Source organism: Pituophis catenifer, unplaced genomic scaffold, assembly GCF_029215685.1.
Source record: "Pituophis catenifer annectens isolate HBS135680 unplaced genomic scaffold, rPitCat1.0.hap2 SCAF_10, whole genome shotgun sequence".
Classification (NCBI taxonomy): Eukaryota; Metazoa; Chordata; class Lepidosauria; order Squamata; family Colubridae; genus Pituophis; species Pituophis catenifer.
The window spans coordinates 6,394,215-6,414,941 of record NW_027256890.1 but is presented as its reverse complement, the minus strand read 5'-3'; the positions used below and the strand labels follow the sequence as shown (position 1 = coordinate 6,414,941).

General features: G+C 46.9%; 1 protein-coding gene across 1 annotated transcript in view; it reads right to left on the bottom strand.

The window, feature by feature from the left end:
- Positions 1-20,727, bottom strand: part of MMP17 (matrix metallopeptidase 17) — a 118,821-nt gene that overhangs the window by 28,730 nt on the left and 69,364 nt on the right. Inside the window, exons 2-3 of the mRNA XM_070950844.1 lie at positions 11,804-11,936; positions 3,836-3,962 (exon numbers count right to left, since the gene is read on the bottom strand). Coding sequence (XP_070806945.1) covers positions 3,836-3,962; positions 11,804-11,936 — 260 coding nt within the window. The remainder of the gene's footprint in view (positions 1-3,835; positions 3,963-11,803; positions 11,937-20,727) is intronic.

Genomic DNA, 20,727 nt, shown 5'->3' with positions numbered 1-20,727 from the left:
AGCTTCACGCAGGAACTGCCTTCTTTTGTTTTTCTGTTTTGAAATCCTGTGAATCAATCCTTCCTTCCTTCCCTCCCTCCTCCGTTCCTTCTTTCCTTCCCCTTTCCTTTCCTTTCCTTTCCTCTGCTCTCCTTCTTTCCTCCCTCCCTCCTTTCATCTCCCTCCTTCCTTCCTTCCTCCCTCCCTCCTCTCCTTCTTCCCTCCCACCCTCCTTTCATCTCCTTCCTTTCTTCCTTCCCTCCCTCCTCTGTTCCTTCTTTCTTTCCTTCCCCTTTCCTTTCCTCTGCTTTCCTTTTCCTCCCTCCCTCTTTTCATCTCCTCCCTCCTCTCCTTCTTTCCTCCCACCCTCCTTTCATCTCCTTCCTTCCTTCCCTCCCTCCCTCCTCCGTTCCTTCTTTCCTTCCTTCCCCTTTCCTTTCCTCTGCTCTCCTCCTTTCCTCCCTCCTTCTCTTCATCTCTCTCTCTCTCTCTCTCTCTCCCCTTTCATCCTTCCTTCCATCTGTCCATCTTTCCTTCCACCCTCCCTCTCATTTTCCTTCCTTCCTTCCTTCCTTCCTTCCTTCCTTCCTTCCTTCCTTCCTTCCTTCCTTCCTTCCTTCCTTTTCTCCTTTAAGGATGAAGGCTGAAAGACAGCAAGGTATCAGAGTGTGACACAAAACGAGACCCCAGTAGGATTCCGAGCAACATGGATCCTCCTCCTTCCATGCGGTTGCCCAGCGTTGCTACTGTAGCTTCCTGATAAAACCGGGGGTGGAAAGCGACTGATTTTTGGGAAGCCTGTGGCTCTTCATCCGGCCATCGCAAGGGACAGAAATTCATTTCCGAGTTGGCAATGTCCCTATTTGCGGAAAGCCAAGTGGAGAAATTCATTCGTTCAAAGTGTCAATGGATGAACCCTCACTGCACGCCCAGGAGGCTATAAATGGCTCATTATCTCCGCATACAGGTGAAGCATTTTCCTTCCGGTTTTGGCACCTGCAAAGGTCTTCTTACCTTCCACTGAACACGGCCAGACATCCGCATCCATAAAATAAGACCTAGCTCCAGGCGCTGCTTTATTAATGGATTGCATTTTTAACCTCTTTTATATCCGACCAGATTCAGACGGGGATCTAAAGCAGGAGAGGAAATAATTCAGAAGCAGTTGGCAAAGGAAGGTGAAGTTTCTTTGCTTCATTCTCCCCACTAGGTCTCAATGGATTTACACCTGTCCTGATGCGGACACAGCTGATGGAGCGGCGATGGCTGGTACAGGTTCGCAGTTCCCACAATTGCTGCTTGGGACTCAAAATGATTTCATGAGAGGTAGACAAGGGGTGTCTTCTTCCTTTCCGTTCATGACTCCAGGAAAAATGGCAAATCAGGAAACAAAACACAGTAAGGTAAATGAAGAAGACTCAGAAGAAGATGGAGAGACAAGATATCAAATATGGGCTACAACACCATCAAATAATGATGGTTGAAGCCTCCAGAAGAGCAAGAGCAGGGACTTGTAGCTCTCTTGACATCCAAAATGGTAAAGGGAAGAGGAGGGGAAGGAGGAGGAAGAGGAGCAGGAGGAGGAGGAAGAAGAGAAAGAGAAAGAGGGGAGGAGGAGGAGGAAGAGGAAGAGGGGAGGAGGGGGAGGTTGGCAACCTGCGGCTCTGGAGCCGCATGTGGCTCTTTCATCCCTCTGCTGTGGCTCCCTGTTCCCGGTCGGCTCCACAATTGATAGAGCTTTCAGTTAGGACAGGTAGAGGAAAAAGGACGCCATGCTAGGAAGAGACTCTATGGTAGGGGGAACCAGACTTCCGGTCAGCTCCAGAATTGAATGGGGGGCTTCCGGTTGAGTGTTTAAGGTTGCCAACCCCTGTCTTAGATGAACAGCTGTCCAATTTTTTTTCTTGAAGGCCTTTGGTGATGGAGCTGCAGCCTCTCAAGAGAGCTTCCTCCACGCTTTCCTTCCTTTCACCTTCTTGATCACTATCATCACAAACGCTCCACAAACTCTCCAACGCGGCAGTAGAGGGAGCTCTGGCCACATTGCTGAATTCTGGATGAGTTGCTAAGGTCAAGAGAAGCTAACTGAAGAACGTGTTCATCTTGCAAAATTCTCTCCCGGGAGCGAGATCTCCGGCTCACGTTGATGTTAAGAGTCCTAGAGAGGGAATAAATCATGCCCAATGGCCAAATTGATCTTTTTCCCGACATGATCCGGGTTCAGAGCTGAAGACCTCGGTGGCAAGGGAGCGGTATTTAAGAGGGTTTTTAGTTAAAAGGCAAACTTCCAAACGTGCCAGTGAGGTTTAAACCTTGTGAGGCACAACCCAACTTGTGAATACATCCCCTTCTATTCTGCTTTCCGTTTGGAGAACCTTATTTGGTCTGCGTTTTTAGGAAACCGAACAGACCTGAATTCATTTGCAAATCAGAACAAGGATCTGGTCAACTAAGAGTAAAGGTGAAGGTTCCCCTCGCACATATGTGCTAGTCGTTCCCAACTCTAGGGGATGGTGCTCATCTCTGTTTCAAAGCCAAAGAGCCAGCGCTGTACGAAGATGTCTCCGTGGTCATTTGGCTGGCATGACTAAATGCCAAAGGCGCACGGAACGCCGTTCTAAGTTGCTTCTCTTCTTGATTAGATTCAGAGTTGGAAGGGACCTTGTAGGTCATCTACTCCAATCCCCCACCCAAGCAGGAGGCCCTACACCATTTCTGACAGATGGCAGTCCAGTCTCTTCTTGAAAGCATCCAGTGATGAAGCTCCCACAACTTCTGAAGGCAACTTCTGTTCCATGGGTTGATTGTTCTCACTGTCAGAAAACTTCTCCTTATTTCCAGGTTGAATCTCTCCTTGTTCTGTCTCCATCCATTATTCCTTGTCTGGTCTTCAGGTGCTTTGGAAGATAGCTTGACCCCCCCCTCCTCTCTGTGGCAGCCCCACAAATATCCATTGGACAGCCATTGTTCAATGGCTGTCCAATCTCTTCTTTAAAACTTCCAGTGTTGGATCACCCACAACTTCTGGAGGCAAGTTTTTCCACTGGTTAATTGTTCTGACTGTCATGAAATTTCTCCTTAGTTCTAGGTTGCTTCTCTCCTGGATTAGTTTTCATTCATTGCTTCTTGTCCTCCCCTCAGGTGCTTTAGAGAACAGGTTGGCCCTCTATTCTTTGTGGCAGCCCCTGAGATATTGGAACACTGCTATGTCACCCCTAGTCCTTCTTTTCATTAAACCAGACATACCCAACATTTGTCCAGCACATTCCCTGAAACCACAATGCTGACCAATCCTCTCCAAATCACAATTTGTAACCCTACCAACAAATCTCACCAAACAACCCAACAAAGCTAGAACTCTCCAGTTTGGACTACAAGCAAACCAAAGCTCTTTCTGGAAAGTTGAAGAAAGCAAGAGCCCTCACCACTTTAAATTATAACGGAGACCAAATTTGAGAGCGTTTGCATCAGAGGTGGGTTTCAGCAGGTTCTAACCAATTCCGGAGAACCGGTAGCAGAAATTTTGAGTAGTTCGGAGAACCGGTAGTAAAAATTCTGACTGGCCCCGCCCCCATCTATTCTCTGCCTCCCGAGTCTCAGCTGATCGGGAAGAAATGGGGATTTTGCAGTATCCTTCCCCTGCCACGCCCACCAAGCCACGCCCACCAAGCCATGCCACGCCCAACAAGCCACACCCACAGAACCGGTAGTAAAAAATTTTGAAACCCATCACTGGTTTGCATCCAACATACATGAAATGGCATCTGTTGGGTGATTATACTATCCTTTGGTGAGAAGAGCCTCCTTCGTCCCTCATCAAAAGGGCGGTGATGGCACGAATGATTTAATTTCCTACCTCCAGGATAAATTCCTTTTGTTCCACTTGGTAGCTCCTTGGGTATACCGTTTCTTCCTCGTCTTTGATTCTGCAAGATCCGGCAAAGAACAACGTGGTGTCTTCATCAGTTTGAAGGTGGCTTCATCTACAGATCCCCCCCGGAAAGACCCAAAAGAAAGAATATTGGATCTTCCTCCATTCCTATAGACATAACATCCCACCTGGGATTTAAGAAAAACAAACATACAGTAGTGGCCAAAATTGTGGAAGACTTTTGGGAAAAGTGTATTTTTGAGCTTTGATGGCTAATAACACCACTTTTTTGGGGAGTTTCAAGATAATCCTATTCCGCTGCTGGAATGGCCTGGGAATAGCCCAGACCTTCACCCAACGGAAAATCTATGGAACCGACTAAAGAAACTTGTTAGTCAGAAACCACCCAGCAATAAAACCCAATTAATAGAAGCCATCATTCCATCTTGGTTTCAATGATAACAGCTGCAGAACTCAAAGACTTGGTTCACTCCATGGGAACACGTTGTAAGGCTGTCATTCATGCTAAAAGTTACCCAACGAAGTATTAACTGACACGGGGATCATTTTTTCATATCTCGTTTTTTCTATAGTGATAATTTTTGTACATCTCATTTTTTCTACGTGTTTCACTTTTCTTCTTTATGCTGTAACTGCTATTCGAATAGCAAATCCTTCATAAAAGTTATTGCATGACATTCTTGATTAAATTATCTTTCCATTGATATATCATTTTAGGGTACTACTCAGTGGTGGGATTCAAATAATTTAACAACCGGTTCTCTGCCCTAATGATTTCTTCCAACAACCAGTTCACCAAACTGCACAGAAAGTTAACAACCGGTTCTCCCAAAGTAGTGCGAACTGGCTGAATCCCACCACTGGTATGACTCCATATATATAAAAAAGTGGTGTTATTAGAAAATACACTTTTCCTAAAAGGTTTCCACAATTTTGGCCACTACTGTATACTAACGTAACAGTTGAAGCCTTTGAAATGTTTCTGGAAGTAAGTGGTTCCACTGATTATTTGTTCTCACTGTCAGGAAATTTCTCCTTATTTCTAGATTGGATCTCTCTTTGATAATCTTCCGCCTATCCTTCCCCTCAGGAGCTTTAGAGAATAAATTGCCCCCCTCTTTTTTCTGGCAGCCCCTCAAATATTGGAAGACTGCTATCCTGTCTCCCCTAGTCTTTCTCTTTGTTAGTCTAGACATACCTAGAACCAGGGATGAAATCCAGCAGGTTCTGGAGAACCGGTAGCGGAAATTTTGAGTAGTTCAGAGAACCAGCAAATACCACCTCTGGCTGGCCCCAGAGTTGGGTGGGAATGGAGATTTTGCAGTATCCTTCCCCTGGAGTGGGGAGAGAATGGAGATTTTGCAGTATCCTTCCCCTGGAGTGGGGATTTTGCAGTATCCTTCCCCTGGAGTGGGGAGGGAATGGGGATTTTGCAGTATCCTTCCCTTGGAGTGGGGAGGGAATGGGGATTTTGCAGTATCCTTCCCTTGGAGTGGGGAGGGAATGGGGATTTTGCAGTATCCTTCCCCTGGAGTGGGTGGGAATGGGGATTTTGCAGTATCCTTCCCCTGGAGGGGGTGGGAATGGGGATTTTGCAGTATCCTTCCCCCAGGAGTGGGGTGGGAATAGAGATTTTGCAGTATCCTTCCCCTGGAGTGGGGAGGGAATGGAGATTTTGCAGTATCCTTCCCCCAGGAGTGGGGTGGGAATAGAGATTTTGCAATATCCTTCCCCTGGAGTGGGGAGGGAATGGAGATTTTGCAGTATCCTTCCCCCAGGAGTGGGGTGAGAATAGAGATTTTGCAGTATCCTTCCCCTGGAGTGGGTGGGAATGGGGATTTTGCAGTATCCTTCCCCCAGGAGTGGGGTGGGAATAGAGATTTTGCAGTATCCTTCCCCTGGAGTGGGGAGGGAATGGAGATTTTGCAGTATCCTTCCCCCAGGAGTGGGGTGAGAATAGAGATTTTGCAGTATCCTTCCCTTGCCATGCCCACCAAGCCACACCATGCCCACCAAGCCATACCCACAGAACCGGTAGTAAAAAAAGAAATTGGATTGCACCACTGCCTAGAACCGTTAACCATCCATCATATATTTTAGTTTCTAGTTTTTGTTAAGTCATCCCTGCCCCTAGTGGTGGGTTTCAAAAATCTTTACTACCGGTTCTGTGGGTGTGGCTTGATGGGCGTGGCTTGATGGGCGTGGCAGGGGAAGGATACCATAAAATCTCCATTCCCTCCCCACTCCAGGGGAAGGTTACTGCAAAATCCCCATTTCCTTCTGATCAGCTGGGACTTGGGAGGCAGAGAATAGATGGGGATGGGGCCAGTCAGAATTTTTACTACCGGTTCTCTGTACTAATCAAAATTTCCAGAACTGGTCAGAACCTGCTGAAACCCACTTCTGCCTACCCCTCCCCCAATTTTCAAAAGTGGGGGGGAATGAAAACCTGGCCCATTTTCCTTGCTCCGTCCATGCCTCCTCTGGCCCTCACACACTAAAAATCCTTGCAAATCAAGAGAAACCTGTCTCTTCCCGAGAAAGAAAAAGAAAATATGAAAAAAGAGAAGAAAAAGGACAGGGACGGCAAAGCAATCCAGAGAGCTTATGTTGAGAATGGCACAATTTCAAAACAACAACAAGAACAACAACCCCAAAACGGAGGGGGGAAAAACTAATAACTTTTGCAAAACGTTCTTCCGATTAGCCTTTCCAAAGGAAGAAACTGCACGCTCTTGTTTTGGACGTTAAGTGGCGTGACTTTTTCTATCTGGAGTGGCTGCGTTTAAAAAAAAAAAAAAAAGACTCAAAATAAAGATCAACCGTTCATCCTTTGGCTTCCAGCCAACTTGGAGCATCAAATAAGATGGGAAAGGAAAAGAAAAGGAAAGGGGGGAAAAAATTAATAATGACATCTCCTTAATTAAGAAGCAACGCGAGAAGAGTTTTGGCAAATGGCTGCTAGAGGCCGGGGCAGAGAGCTTTGAAGAGGGGCTGCCAGGAAAAGAGGCAGGGGCTGTGGAGTCCCTAAGCAGCCAATCAGAGGTCCCATCATCCTTGTCTGCAAGAGGGTGGGGCTTTCAAATGAGCAGGAGGCCATCTGAGGGCAGAGGATGGCATGGGCAATGGCAAAGCAGGCAATGGCAAAGCAGTTTCACAGGCAGGGCAACGCAGCTTCTTGACTGGACATTCAGGGGGCGATCTTATATAAAGAATGTTTTCCCATCCTTGGTGCTCTCTGAGCTTGGCACATTTCTTGGAGACATTTCGTTACCCAACTAGTTAACGTCATCAGTGCTAGAAGGGAAGGGAGCAGTGGCAGGTTTCAAAAATTTTTACTACTGGTTTTGTGGACGTGGCATGGCTTGGTGGGCGTGGCAGGGGAAGGTTACTGCAAAATCCCCATTTCCTCCCAATCAGCTGGGACTTGGGAGGCAGAGAATAGATGGGGGCGGGGCCAGTCAGAATTTTTACTACCGGTTCTGTGGGTGTGGCTTGGTGGGCATGGCAGGGGAAGGATACTGTAAAATCTCCATTCCCTCCCCACTCCAGGGGAAGGTTACTGCAAAATCCCCATTTTCTCCCAATCAGCTGGGACTTGGGAGGCAGAGAATAGATAGGGGCGGGGCCAGTCAGAGGTGGTACTTACCGGTTTGTCCAAACTACTCAAAATTTCCGCTACCGGTTCTCCAGAACTGGTCAGAACTTGCTGAAACCCACCTCTGGAGGGGAAGTTGTGAAGAAGAAGAGGAGAAGGAAGAGGAGGAGGAGTGAGAGGTCCTTGGTGGTCTCTGAGCTTTGCAGTTTTCTTGCAGATGTTTCATTGCCCAACTAGGTAATGTCATCAGTGCTAGAAGGGCGGTGGGGTTGTGGAGAGGAGGAGGAGGAGGAAGAGGAAGAAGAGGACTGTAGGGTCCTTGGTGCTCTCTGAGCTTGGTGGTTTTCTTGCAGATGTTTCATGACCCAACTAGGTTACATCATCAGTGTTAAAAAGGAGGGGATTTGGGAGGAGAAGGAGAAGAAGGAGAAGAAGGAGAAGAAGGAGGAGGAGAAGGATGGGTACTTGACGCTCTCTGAGCTTGGTGGTTTTCTTGCAGATGTTTCATGACCCAACTAGGTTACATCATCAGTGTTAAAAAGGAGGGGGTTTGGGAGGAGAAGGAGAAGGAGAAGGAGGAGAAGGAGAAGGAAAAGAAGGAGAAGGAGAAGGAGGAGAAGGAGAAGGAGAAGGAGAAGGAGAAGAAGGAGGAGGAGAAGGAGAAGGAGAAGGAGAAGGAGAAGGAGAAGGAGAAGGAGAAGGAGAAGGAGAAGGAGAAGGAGAAGGAGAAGGATGGGTACTTGATGTTCTCTGAGCTTGGTGGTTTTCTTGCAGATGTTTCATGACCCAACTAGGTTACATCATCAGTGTTAAAAAGGAGGAGGTTTGGGAGGAGAAGGAGAAGGAGGAGAAGGAGAAGGAAAAGAAGGAGAAGGAGAAGGAGAAGGAGGAGAAGGTGAAGGAGAAGGAGAAGGAGAAGGAGAAGGAGAAGGAGAAGGAGAAGGAGAAGGAGAAGGAGAAGGAGAAGGAGAAGGAGAAGGAGAAGAAGGATGGGTACTTGATGTTCTCTGAGCTTGGTGGTTTTCTTGCAGATGTTTCATGACCCAACTAGGTTACATCATCAGTGTTAAAAAGGAGGGGGTTTGGGAGGAGAAGGAGAAGGAGAAGGAGAAGGAGAAGGAGAAGGAGAAGGAAAAGAAGGAGAAGGAGAAGGAAAAGGAAAAGGAAAAGAAGGAGAAGGAGAAGGAGAAGGAGAAGGAGAAGGAGAAGGAGAAGGAGAAGGAGAAGGAGAAGGAGAAGGAGAAGAAGGATGGGTACTTGATGTTCTCTGAGCTTGGTGGTTTTCTTGCAGATGTTTCATGACCCAACTAGGTTACATCATCAGTGTTAAAAAGGAAGGGGTTTGGGAGGAGAAGGAGAAGGAGAAGGAGAAGGAGAAGGAGAAGGAGAAGGAGAAGGAGAAGGAGAAGGAGAAGGAGAAGGAGAAGGAGAAGGAGAAGGAGAAGGAGAAGGAGAAGGAGAAGAAGGATGGGTACTTGATGTTCTCTGAGCTTGGTGGTTTTCTTGCAGATGTTTCATGACCCAACTAGGTTACATCATCAGTGTTAAAAAGGAGGGGGTTTGGGAGGAGAAGGAGAAGGAGAAGGAGGAGAAGGAGAAGGAAAAGAAGGAGAAGGAGAAGGAGAAGGAGAAGGAGAAGGAGAAGGAGAAGGAGAAGGAGAAGGAGAAGGAAAAGAAGGAGAAGGAGAAGGAGAAGGAGAAGGAGAAGGAGAAGGAGAAGGAGAAGGAGAAGGATGGGTACTTGATGTTCTCTGAGCTTGGTGGTTTTCTTGCAGATGTTTCATGACCCAACTAGGTTACATCATCAGTGTTAAAAAGGAGGGGGTTTGGGAGGAGAAGGAGAAGGAGAAGGAGGAGAAGGAGAAGGAGAAGGAAAAGAAGGAGAAGGAGAAGGAGAAGGAGAAGGAGAAGGAGAAGGAGAAGGAAAAGAAGGAGAAGGAGAAGGAGAAGGAGAAGGAGAAGGAGAAGGAGAAGGAGAAGGAGAAGGATGGGTACTTGATGTTCTCTGAGCTTGGTGGTTTTCTTGCAGATGTTTCATGACCCAACTAGGTTACATCATCAGTGTTAAAAAGGAGGGGGTTTGGGAGGAGAAGGAGAAGGAGAAGGAGGAGAAGGAGAAGGAAGAGAAGGAGAAGGAGAAGGAGAAGGAGAAGGAGAAGGAGAAGGAGAAGGAGAAGGAGAAGGAGAAGGAGAAGGAGAAGGAGAAGAAGGATGGGTACTTGATGTTCTCTGAGCTTGGTGGTTTTCTTGCAGATGTTTCATGACCCAACTAGGTTACATCATCAGTGTTAAAAAGGAGGGGATTTGGGAGGAGAAGGAGAAGGAGAAGGAAAAGGAAAAGAAGGAGAAGGAAAAGGAAAAGAAGGAGAAGGAGAAGGAGAAGGAGGAGAAGGAGAAGGAAAAGAAGGAGAAGGAAAAGAAGGAGAAGGAGAAGGAGAAGGAGAAGGAGAAGGAGAAGGAGAAGGAGAAGGAGAAGGAGAAGGAGAAGGATGGGTACTTGATGTTCTCTGAGCTTGGTGGTTTTCTTGCAGATGTTTCATGACCCAACTAGGTTACATCATCAGTGTTAAAAAGGAGGGGATTTGGGAGAAGAAGGAGAAGAAGGAGAAGGAGAAGGATGGGTACTTGACGCTCTCTGAGCTTGGTGGTTTTCTTGCAGATGTTTCATGACCCAACTAGGTTACATCATCAGTGCTAGAAGGGAGTGAAGTTTGCAGGGAGGAGGAGTGTGAGGTCCTTGGTGGTCTTTGAGCTTGGCAGTTTTCTTGCAGACATTTCATTACCAACTACATAATGTCATCAGTGTTAGAAGGGAGGAGAAGGAGGAGGAGAAGGTCCTCGATGGTCTCTGAGCTTGGAGGTTTTCTTGCAGATGTTTCACTATTGAATTAGGTAACATCATAGTGCTAGCATTATCTACTTTGCTAGTGAAATGTTTGCAAGAAAACAAACAAGCTCAGAGGCCACCAAGGACCTCACACTCCTCCTCCCTGCAAACTTCACTCCCTTCTAGCACTGATTCTCATTCCCACAATTCTCATTCCCCTGCAACCTAAAGGGCTGGAGAAAATCCCAGAGTATTTGAATCTACAGAGTGCAGGACTTAAGACTTCAATCCTAGAGTTGGCAGGCACTGGTTTCCTTCATGACAAAAGGGCATTTCTGCCATCCATATATCTAATCAGAACGGTGTCCTTGAATCTCTGGCTTTAAGCCTTCAATTTCCGAGATTGGTCCGGGAAACCCCAAAAGGCATCCGTGAATTATGGCCCATCCTTCAACTCTCCAGCACAGAATGTTCCTCCCTGAAGTTATGGGAGACTTTGTCCCATGATGTCTGCATCAAAGCCATTTACCTTTACCTGGAACAGAAATGGAACTACCATATTTTTCAGAGTATAAGACGCACCGGAATATAAGACGCACCTTAGTTTTTGGGGAGGAAAATAAGAAAAAAAGCTGATTGGCAGGTGGATCGGCCTCCCAGAATACCCTCAATCAGCTGTTCCCAGAGGTTTAAGGTTTAAGGTTTATTTGGATTTATATACCGCTCTTCTCCCAAAGGACTCAGGGCGGTGAACAGCCAAAGATAAAACACATACAATATAAAATTTTTAAAAAACAATTTAAAACATATTAAACAAATTTGGCCCATACTAATTAAAGGTGAATTTTAGCAACAGGTTCGTTGGTTGTGAGCTCTGTGCCTTGCTTTTTTTTGCTTTTTTTTTCTGCCTCTGAAACTTTTGAAACTCTGTTTCAGAAAAAACTTTTTTTTCTGCCTCTGAAAGCCTCTGAAACAGAGCTTCAGAAAAAAAGCCTCTGAAGCTCTGTTTGAAGGCTTTTTTCTGAAGCTCTGTTTCTGAGGCTTTTTTTCTGAAGCTCTGTTTCTGAGGCTTTTTTTCTGAAGCTCTGTTTGGAGGCTTTTTTTCTGAAGCTCTATTTCTGAGGCTTTTTTTCTGAAGCACTGTTTGGAGGCTTTTTTTCTGAAGCTCTATTTCTGAGGCTTTTTTTCTGAAGCTGTTTCTGAGGCTTTTTTTTGAAGCTCTGTTGTGAGGCTTTTTTTCTGAAGCTCTGTTTGGAGGCTTTTTTTCTGAAGCTTTTTTTCTGAGGCTTTTTTTTCTGAAGCTCTGTTTGGAGGCTTTTTTTCTGAAACTTCATTTTGGAGGCTTTTTTCAGCCTCTGAAACCTCCATTTGAGAAGCTGGGTGGGGCTACGTTCGGAGTATAAGATGCACCCAGATTTTCAACCTCTTTTTTTGGGGAAAAAGCTGCGTCTTATACTCTGAAAAATACGGTATGCCTCCCAAACCTTTTCTTGGTTCCTTCACTGACCTAGAATACCGGTGGCTTCAAGTCCTCCGAACTGTTGCATCACCATGATGGCCTTGGTGAGCTCTTCTTGAGTCTGCAACTGTCCCGTGATGGGATCCGGTGGGGGCAGGTAGCCAAACTTGGTCAGCCAATCCTGTTGGAAATGAAAAGAGGGAGAAAGAAAGAAAGAAGTGGATTCAGAAAAGCCCAAAGTCTTTTTGATTCTGCTTCATCTCTAGAACATAGAATAATAAGGGTGGAAGGGACCTAGGAGCAGGGGTGGGCTTCAAAAATTTTAGCAAGGGGTTCTCTGCCTGGTTGCTGAGTGGATGTGGCCATGGTGGGTGTGGCCTAGTTGGCTTCCTGCACCACGGCGGGTAGCGGGGTGTTTTTGCCCTCCGCTGGCTCTGGAGGCTTTCCTTGAGCTTCTGGAAGGGCAAAAACGGTCTCCCCAGGCTCCAGAGATACTCTGGAGGCCATAAACAGGCCCATTTCCAGCTTCCTGAACTTCCAGTAGGCCCATTTTTCGCCCTTCCCAAGCCTCTGCACACACCCTGCACTTAAGGTAAAGGTAAAGGTTCCCCTTTGCACATATGTGCTAGTCGTTCCGACTCTAGGGGGCGGTGCTCATCTCCGTTTCAAAGCCAAAAAGCCAGCGCTGTCTGAAGACGTCTCTGTGGTCATATGGCCAGCATGACTCTATGCCAAAGGCGCACGGAATGCTGTTCCCTTCCCACCAAAGGTATTCCATATTTTTCTACTTGCATTTTTTACCTGCTTTTGAACTGCTAGGTTGGCAGAAGCTGGGACAAGTAATGGGAGCTCACCCATTACGCGGCAGTAGGGATTCGAACTGCTGAACTGCACTTACCTGCATCCAAAACGGGCCGCGTGGGAACTCCTGGGAGGGGAGGGGCAGGCAGGGCCAGCCAGGAGTGGGATTTGGGGGTTCTCTGAACTGCACAGAATCTTAGCTAGGGGCCAACCCCAACTCCTCAAGTAGGAGACCCCATACCATTCCAGATAAATGGTTGTCCCATCTTTTCTTGAAGAAAGTGATGGAGCACCCACAACTTCTGGAGGCAAGTCGTTCCACTCATTAATTGTTCTCACTTTCAGGAATTTTCTCCTTAGTTCTAGATTGCTTCTCTCCTTAATTAGTTTCCATCCTTTACTGCTTGTCCTGCCTTCAAGCACTTTGGAGAATAGGTTGACCCCCTCTTTTTTGTGGCAGCCCCTCAAATACTGGAAGACTGCTATCATGTCACCCCTAACCCTTTTCCCCATTAGAGTAGACAGACCTAGTTCCTTCAATCATTTGTCATAGGATTTGTTCTATCTAGGACATGGCACTTAAGCGATGCTTGAGCCATATATTACACATATATGTAACAGCATGTGTATATGTGTGTTATGTATGTGCATGGGTAAATATATACTTTCTTTTGAGAGCAGACAACAGATTTTCACTTTTAATGTGGGCCAGTGTGCCCGCAGTAAAAAATGACACTAAAGGTTGTCTTGTCTTGTCTTGTCTTGTCTTGTCTTGTCTTGTCTTGTCTTGTCTTGTCTTGTCATCTTGTCTTGTCTTGTCTTGTCTTGTCTTGTCTTGTCTTGTCTTGTCTTGTCTTGTCTTGTCTTTTCCTTTCCTATCCTATCCTATCCTATCCTATCCTATCCTATCCTATCCTATCCTATCCTGACTTGATTTGACCTATCCTATCCTATCCTATCCTATCCTATCCTATCCTATCCTATCCTATCCTATCCTATCCTATCCTATCCTGACTTGATTTGACCTATCCTATCCTATCCTATCCTATCCTATCCTATCCTATCCTGACTTGATTTGACCTATCCTATCCTATCCTATCCTATCCTATCCTATCCTAGCCTAGCCTATCCTAGCCTAGCCTAGCCTAGCCTAGCCTAGCCTAGCCTAGCCTAGCCTAGCCTAGCCTATCCTGAGTTGAGTTGACTTATCCTATCCTATCCTGACTTGATTTGACCTATCCTATCCTATCCTGACTTGGCCTATCCTATCCTATCCTATCCTATCCTATCCTATCCTATCCTATCCTATCCTATCCGGATGACTTGACTTATCCTATCCTATCCTGACTTGATTTTACTTATCCTATCCTATCCTGACTTGACTTATCCTATCCTATCCGACTTGATTTGACTTATCCTATCCTATCCTATCCTATCCTATCCTATCCTGTCCTGTCCTGTCCTGTCCTGTCCTGTCCTGTCCTGTCCTGTCCTGAAGACTTGACTTATCCTAACCTATCCTATCCTAACTTGATTTGATCTATCCTATCCTATCCTATCCTATCCTATCCTATCCTATCCTATCCTATCCTATCCTATCCTCTAGTCTCGCTCATTTACATATCCACACCCACCTTCCACTAAATGGCCTGTTCCTGCCTGACAAATGGATGTGTCAAGGCAGATCTGTGTACATTACTTTAGGTAATAAAATCCAATGACCTTCATGCGTTGCAGGGCTGACATTTAATTTTCTCAACCAACTAAGAAAACATCTTGGATTACGGGCACAGCGCACGCCTCCATCTTTGATTTTCTACTTTGTCGGACCTGGCAGCTCATCAATTTGCGAATTCAATGGAGGGTAAGGAAAGATCTTAATACTAGCCGTGGCTACTCCACGCTGAGCTGACAAAAGCAAATGAGAAAATGTTGCGCTTACAAAAGGAGGGAAAATTGAGACAACAGCAAAGTGGACCGAATTGCAGAGACCCCAAGAATCAAAAGGGCCTCTTCACACCATGCTTAAACTGCCTTAGATCCTCTTTCAGGCTATTTACGGTCGCACGGAGTTGCTAATCATCCATAATAGGTTTAAGTAATGACTAGAATGCAGAAGCAACATTTGCACATCTAATGGAAGTTTTGCAGGCAGCCACCTCCGTCATCGCCATGACTACCTGTTCAGCTTCCATGGGAAAAAAGGAATGCGATGGGACAGACAGGTGACAATCAGAACGTTGGACTAGAACCGGAGCCAGGCTGCCGTCATCACTCATCCTGTGATAACCTTGGTTATCGTCCCTGCTTAGGAAATCTTGTAGTGTGGGATGGAAGAGTTTGATACAACTCTAAGGTGAGGCCACTTCTCAGGCGAAGGAGCATCACTCCTTCTTTAGATCTTCTGGTCAGAAGATTCAGCATTTGACTATCATCCTATCCGATTAACAGAATAACAAAGTTGGAAGGGACCTTGGAGGTCTTCTAGTCCAACCCCCTGCTCAAGCAGGAGAACCTATACCATTTCAGACAGGTGGTTGTTCAGTTTCTTCTTAACAACTTGCAGTGATGGAGAAGGGAGGGAGGGAGGGAGGGAGGGAGGGAGGGAGGGAGGGAGGGAGGAAGGAAGGAAGGAAGGAAGGAAGGAAGGAAGGAAGGAAGGAAGGAAGGAAGAATAAGAGAGTTGGAAGGGACCTTGTAGGTGTTCTAGTCCAACCTCCTGCTCAGGCACGAAACCCGTATATCATGTCAGACAAATGGCTGCCCAATCTCTTCTTGAAAAGCTCCAGTGATGGAGCACCTATACATCCTTCCACTGATGAATTGTTCTAACTGTCAAGAAATTCCTCCTTAGTTCCAGGTTGCTTCTCTCCTTGCTTACTTTCCACCCATTGCTTCTTGTCCTGCCTTCAGGTGCTTTGGAGAATAGCTTGACTCCCTCTTCTTTGTGGCAGCCCCTGAGATATTGGGACACTGTTATCCTGTCAGTAGTGAAATCCATTTTTTTTTTACTACCAGTTCTGTGAGTGTGGCTTGGTGGGCGTGGCTTGGTGGGCATGGCAGGGAAAGGATACTGCAAAATCTCCATTCCCACCCCACTCCAGGGGAAGGATATTGCAAAATCTCCATTCCCACCCCACTCCAGGGGAAGGATACTGCAAAATTCCCATTCCAACCACATTCCTGGGGGAAAGATACTGCAAAATCTCCATTCCCATCCCACTCTGGGGCCAGCCAGAGGTGGTATTTGCCGGTTCTCCGAACTGCTCAAAATTTTCGCTACCGGTTTGCCAGAACCTGTCAGAACCTGCTGGATTTCAACCCTGCACCTAGTCCTTCTTTTCATGAAACTAGACATACCCAATTCCTACAATTGTTCTTTGTATGTTTTAGTCTCCAGTCCCGTAAAAACTCAGAGGTTTAGTCCTGTGGTAGAATGTAGTCTGGATTCCCAGGGAATGCATTCCTGAGAAGTAAGCTTGGGTGTAGGATGACCAGAGGTGGTATTCATCCGGTTCAGACTGGTTTACCCGAACTGGTAGCGGAAATCGCGGGTGGGCTCGCTCACCTATTCCAGCCCTATGCCATCCTATTTAGACACGTTTTTGAGGCTGGGCACATGCACGGAAGACACATGCGCCAGCAAAGCACATGCACGGAATGTTATCTTTCATGATGCCAGTAGTTGTTTGAGTTTGGCAAGATTGGTGTCAGTGTAGGAGAAGAGAAAGCAGCACTGGAGGGTGGAGCAGAATGCATCATCAGTTTAGAGTCCTTGCATTGCCACAAGAGATCCACGTCCATCCTCCCTCCTTGAATTCCATTTACTCTTATCAAGCATCGGTGTCGTGCTGACCGTCAGTTGACTAGGCATGAATAAATCATTTATGCTGCAATCTATACGAATGGGCCTGATTCTTTGCGCCTGATGGTCAGACTCAAAAAAGCGAGAAGACATGCAGGGTTAGGTCTAAGCAGTTTCCTTTATTGTTTTTCACCTACGGACAGAATCTTGCCAAACTAAAGCAACTACAGTATATGCATCATTAAAGATGTACTCTGAGAACTTCTAGACAGGAGCTTTCTTAAATCTCTCCCATCTAAACTTCACTGTCTCTCCTTCCTTCCTTCCTTCCTTCCTTCCTTCCTTCCTTCCTTCCTTCCTTCCTTCCTTCCTTCCTTGTCCTTCCTTCCCTCTTTCCTTCCTTTTCCTTCCTTCCTTCTCCTTCCTTCCCTGTCCTTCCCTTTCTTCCTTCCTTCTTTCCTTCCCTGTCCTTCCTGCCTTCCTTTTCCTTCCTTCCTTCCCTGTCCTTCCCTTTCTTTCTTCCTTCTTTCCTTCCCTGTCCTTCCTTCTTTCTTTCCTCCCTTCCCTTCCCTTCCCTTCCCTTCCCTTCCCTTCCCTTCCCTTCCCTTCCCTTCCCTTCCCTTTCCTTCCCTTCCCTTCCAGTTTGCTTCCTTTGGAAGAGCGTCCGTTTTTCAAAATCAGCTATTTCAAAACCAAGCGAGGAACCTTTGAACAATTGTATCTGATCATCCACGGCACAGAACTAATTACAATGTAAGCTTTAATAACCCACCTAATGCTTTTATTAGCTCCCCGAGACTTCTCCCTACACCGAGCCAAGAATTCCAGCTAGCAGGGCGTCTTTGGAACTGTCCAAGGTACCATGGCTCCTCTGTCCCAGGTATAAAAAGCTTCTCACCCTCAAGTTTATTCAGCTAGAAACCTGCATCGATCTAACTAACAAATCTCAACCTGGCTTCAGAGGCGGCTGGCTGCCCATGCGAGCTTCAAGCATCCACCGAAGAGGAGACGAGGCCATTTGCTAGCCTCAGCGTTCACATCATGCAAATGTGCTGCTCTTCAAAACATCTGTCTGAGAGATATTCCAGCTTGCAGAAGTGCCTGCAGTGCAGCTATTTTCAGCTTCATAAACAGCGGATGGTCGATTACTAGGGGATTGACTCTTTCGGTAGGAGGCAAAGACAGCTGCTCTTAAAATAAGCAAACCTTGCTGTCTTGTCCTAAAGGTAGCATCCATGTTCCCTTTAGGGCAGGGGTGTCAAACTCAAGGCCCCGGGGGTGTGGGGGGGAGTAGATCCAGCCTACGGGGTGCTTAGATCTGGCCCACAGGGCCGTCCTGAAAACAGCAAAGGACTGGCCCATGATGCCTCTGCCAGCGAAAATGAAGCTCCAGAGGGCAGCCCTCCGGAGCTCTGTTTTCGCTGGCAGAGGGTTGCAGGAGACCGTGGCAGTCAAAAATAGAGCTCAGGAGCCCATTTTAGCTGGCAGAGGGTTGCAGGAGGCCATGCAAGCTGAAAACGGAGCTCGGGAGCCTGGTTTCACTGGCAGAGGGTTGCAGGAGGCTGTGACAGCTGAAAACAGAGCTTGGGAGCCCATTTTACCTGGCAGAAGGTTGCAGGAGGCCATGCAAGCTGAAAACGGAGCTCGGGAGCCTGTTTTCACTGGCAGAGGGTTGCAGGAGGCCGTGGCAGTCAAAAACAGAGCTCAGGAGCCCATTTTAGCTGGCAGAGGGTTGCATGAGGCCATGCAAGCTGAAAACGGAGCTTGGGAGCCTGTTTTCACTGGCAGAGGGTTGCAGGAGGCCATGCAAGCTGAAAACGGAGCTTGGGAGCCTGTTTTCACTGGCAGAGGGTTGCAGGAGGCCATGCAAGCTGAAAACGGAGCTTGGGAGCCTGTTTTCACTGGCAGAGGGTTGCAGGAGGCCATGCAAGCTGAAAACGGAGCTCGGGAGCCTGTTTTCACTGGCAGAGGGTTGCAGGAGGCTGTGGCAGCCGAAAATGGAGCTTGGGAGCCTTCTCTGGCAGAGTACTCAGGCCGCCACAGGCGCCCCTGACACAAGTGACACAGGCGCCCCTGACAGGGTGGCCATGCCCACCCCGGCCCCCTGAGGTGAAGCACAATCCTGATGTGGCTCTCGAAGAAATCGAGTTTCTGCTTTAGAGAATGCACGTTGTCTCTATCCAGGAAAGGTTGGCTTTCTAAAGAGGTCTAGAGGCCAAACGATTGAGGGAACTGGGTATGTCTAGTCTGAGAAAGAGAAGGATTAGGGATGATATGATAGAAGATCTTCCAGTACTTGAAGGTCGACTTATTTTTGCAAAGCCCCAGAAGGCAAGACAAGAAGCAATGGATGGAAATTAATCCTGGAGAGAACCAACTCAGAACTAAGGAGAAACATCCTGACAATTAGAACAATTAATTGAAATTGTGCGGGCTCCATCACTGGAGGTTTTAAAGAAGAGAGTGGACAGTCACTTGTCTGAAATGGTAGGGGTTTCCTCCTTGACAAGGGGGGTGGAATAGAAGACCTCCAAGGCCCTTCCAACTCTGTTATTCTGTTATCACCAAAGAGAGATGAAACCTAGAACTAAGGAAAAATTTCCTGACAGTGAGAGCAGTTTATTAACGGAATGGCTTGCCTCCAGAAATTGAAGATTTTCAAAAAGAGACTGGATTCTTTAGTGCCAATTTGTCCAGAATGGTATATAGGGTCTCTTGCTATGGTCAGGGGATTGGACTAGAAGATCTCCAAGATCCCTTCCAAGCCTAGTATTGTATGTCCTTCTTAGCCATTCTCTCCTTCCTTCCTTCCTTCCTTCCTTCCTTCCTTCCTTCCTTCCTTCCTTCCTTCCTTCCTTCCCTTTCTCTTCCCTTCCCTTCCTCCCACCCACCTTCCTTGCTCCCTCTTTCCCTCCCTTCTATAATCCTTCTTCCCTTCTTCCCTTCCTCCCACCCATCTTTCTTGCTCCCTCCTATAATCCTTCCTTCCTTCCTTCCTTCCTTTCCTTTCTTTCCTTCTTTCCTTTCTTTCTTTTCCTCCCTGCCTCCCTTCCTCCCACCCATCTCCCTTGCTCCCTCCCTTCTGTAATTCTTCTTTCTTTTTCTTTCTTTCTTTCTTTCTTTCTTTCTTTCTTTCTTTCTTTCTTTCTTTCTTTCTTTCTTTCTTTCTTTCCCTTCCTCCCACCCATCTTCCTTGCTCCCTCCTACAACCCTTCTTTCTTTCTTTCTTCCTTCCTTCCTTTCTTTTTCTTTCTTTCCTCCCTCCCTCCCTCCCTCCCTCCCTCCCTCCCTCCCTCCCTCCTATAAACCCAAATATCGCTTTCATCTTGACTGTTACTGTATTTTAATCTCCTACTTATCCTCGTCTCCGGAGAAGATGGCAATTGCTGTGACAACAGGGGTTTTCTTCACCCATGACCAGGATGTAGCAAGTTATTGAACTGGTAGGGCTATAATCGATCTAAGCTTTCTATTTGTTCAATATCCCCATTAACTTCTCTCGCTGCGATGATTGATGTCAGGCAGCAATGTCAGGTTAAAACATGACTGTCTGGTTGCTTCATATCTTAGCTGTACCCAAGAGGGAAACTGCGGTATGATAGCAGATCATTCTCGTGCCCATCTTTCCCTCCCTCCCTCCCTCGTACCCATTCCCACCATGTCTTTAGCATTCAGGTGTGCATCGCTGATTCAATCATCCCGTTGCTGATGATGCAAAGGGGAACGTGGCGAAGCGGCGTTTGGCTTCTAAAAGCAGAAACGTGTTATTTATTTAGTGAGTTTAGAAAAACGGTACGATTTCCACCACCGTAACAAGTTTGGGAAGTTTCCAAGGAAAAGTTAAAAACATTCATCAGCTCCGCCTGAAAACAGATGGGATTCATGCAAATGCAAGTTCCCACGAAATGTTCTTGCAGGCTGACGTTGAACTATGTGGTTTGCAGTTAGGGAGGAGGGAGGGAGGAAGGGAGGGAGGGAGGAAGAATGTCAGAGTGAGGGAGGGAGAAAGGAAGGAGAGGAAGGGAGGGAGAAAGAGAGAGAAAAGAGGAAGGGTAGGGAAACTCTGTAAGGCAGAGAGAGGGAAGAGGAAGAAAGGGAGGAAGGAAGAATGTGAGAGGGAGGGAGAAAGGAAGGAAGGAGAGGAAAGAAAGAAGGAAGGAAGGAGAGGAAGGAGAAATAAAGAAGGAAAGAAAAAAGAGAGAGAAGAGGGAGGGACATTGTGAGAGAGAGAGGGAGGAAAAGAGAAGGAGAGAGGAAGCAAGCAAGGAAGATATAGACAGAAAGGAAGGAGGGAAACTGTGTTCCCTCTTCCTTCCTCCCTCTCTCCCTCTCTCTTTCCTCTCTCTCTCCCTCCCTCTCCCTCCCC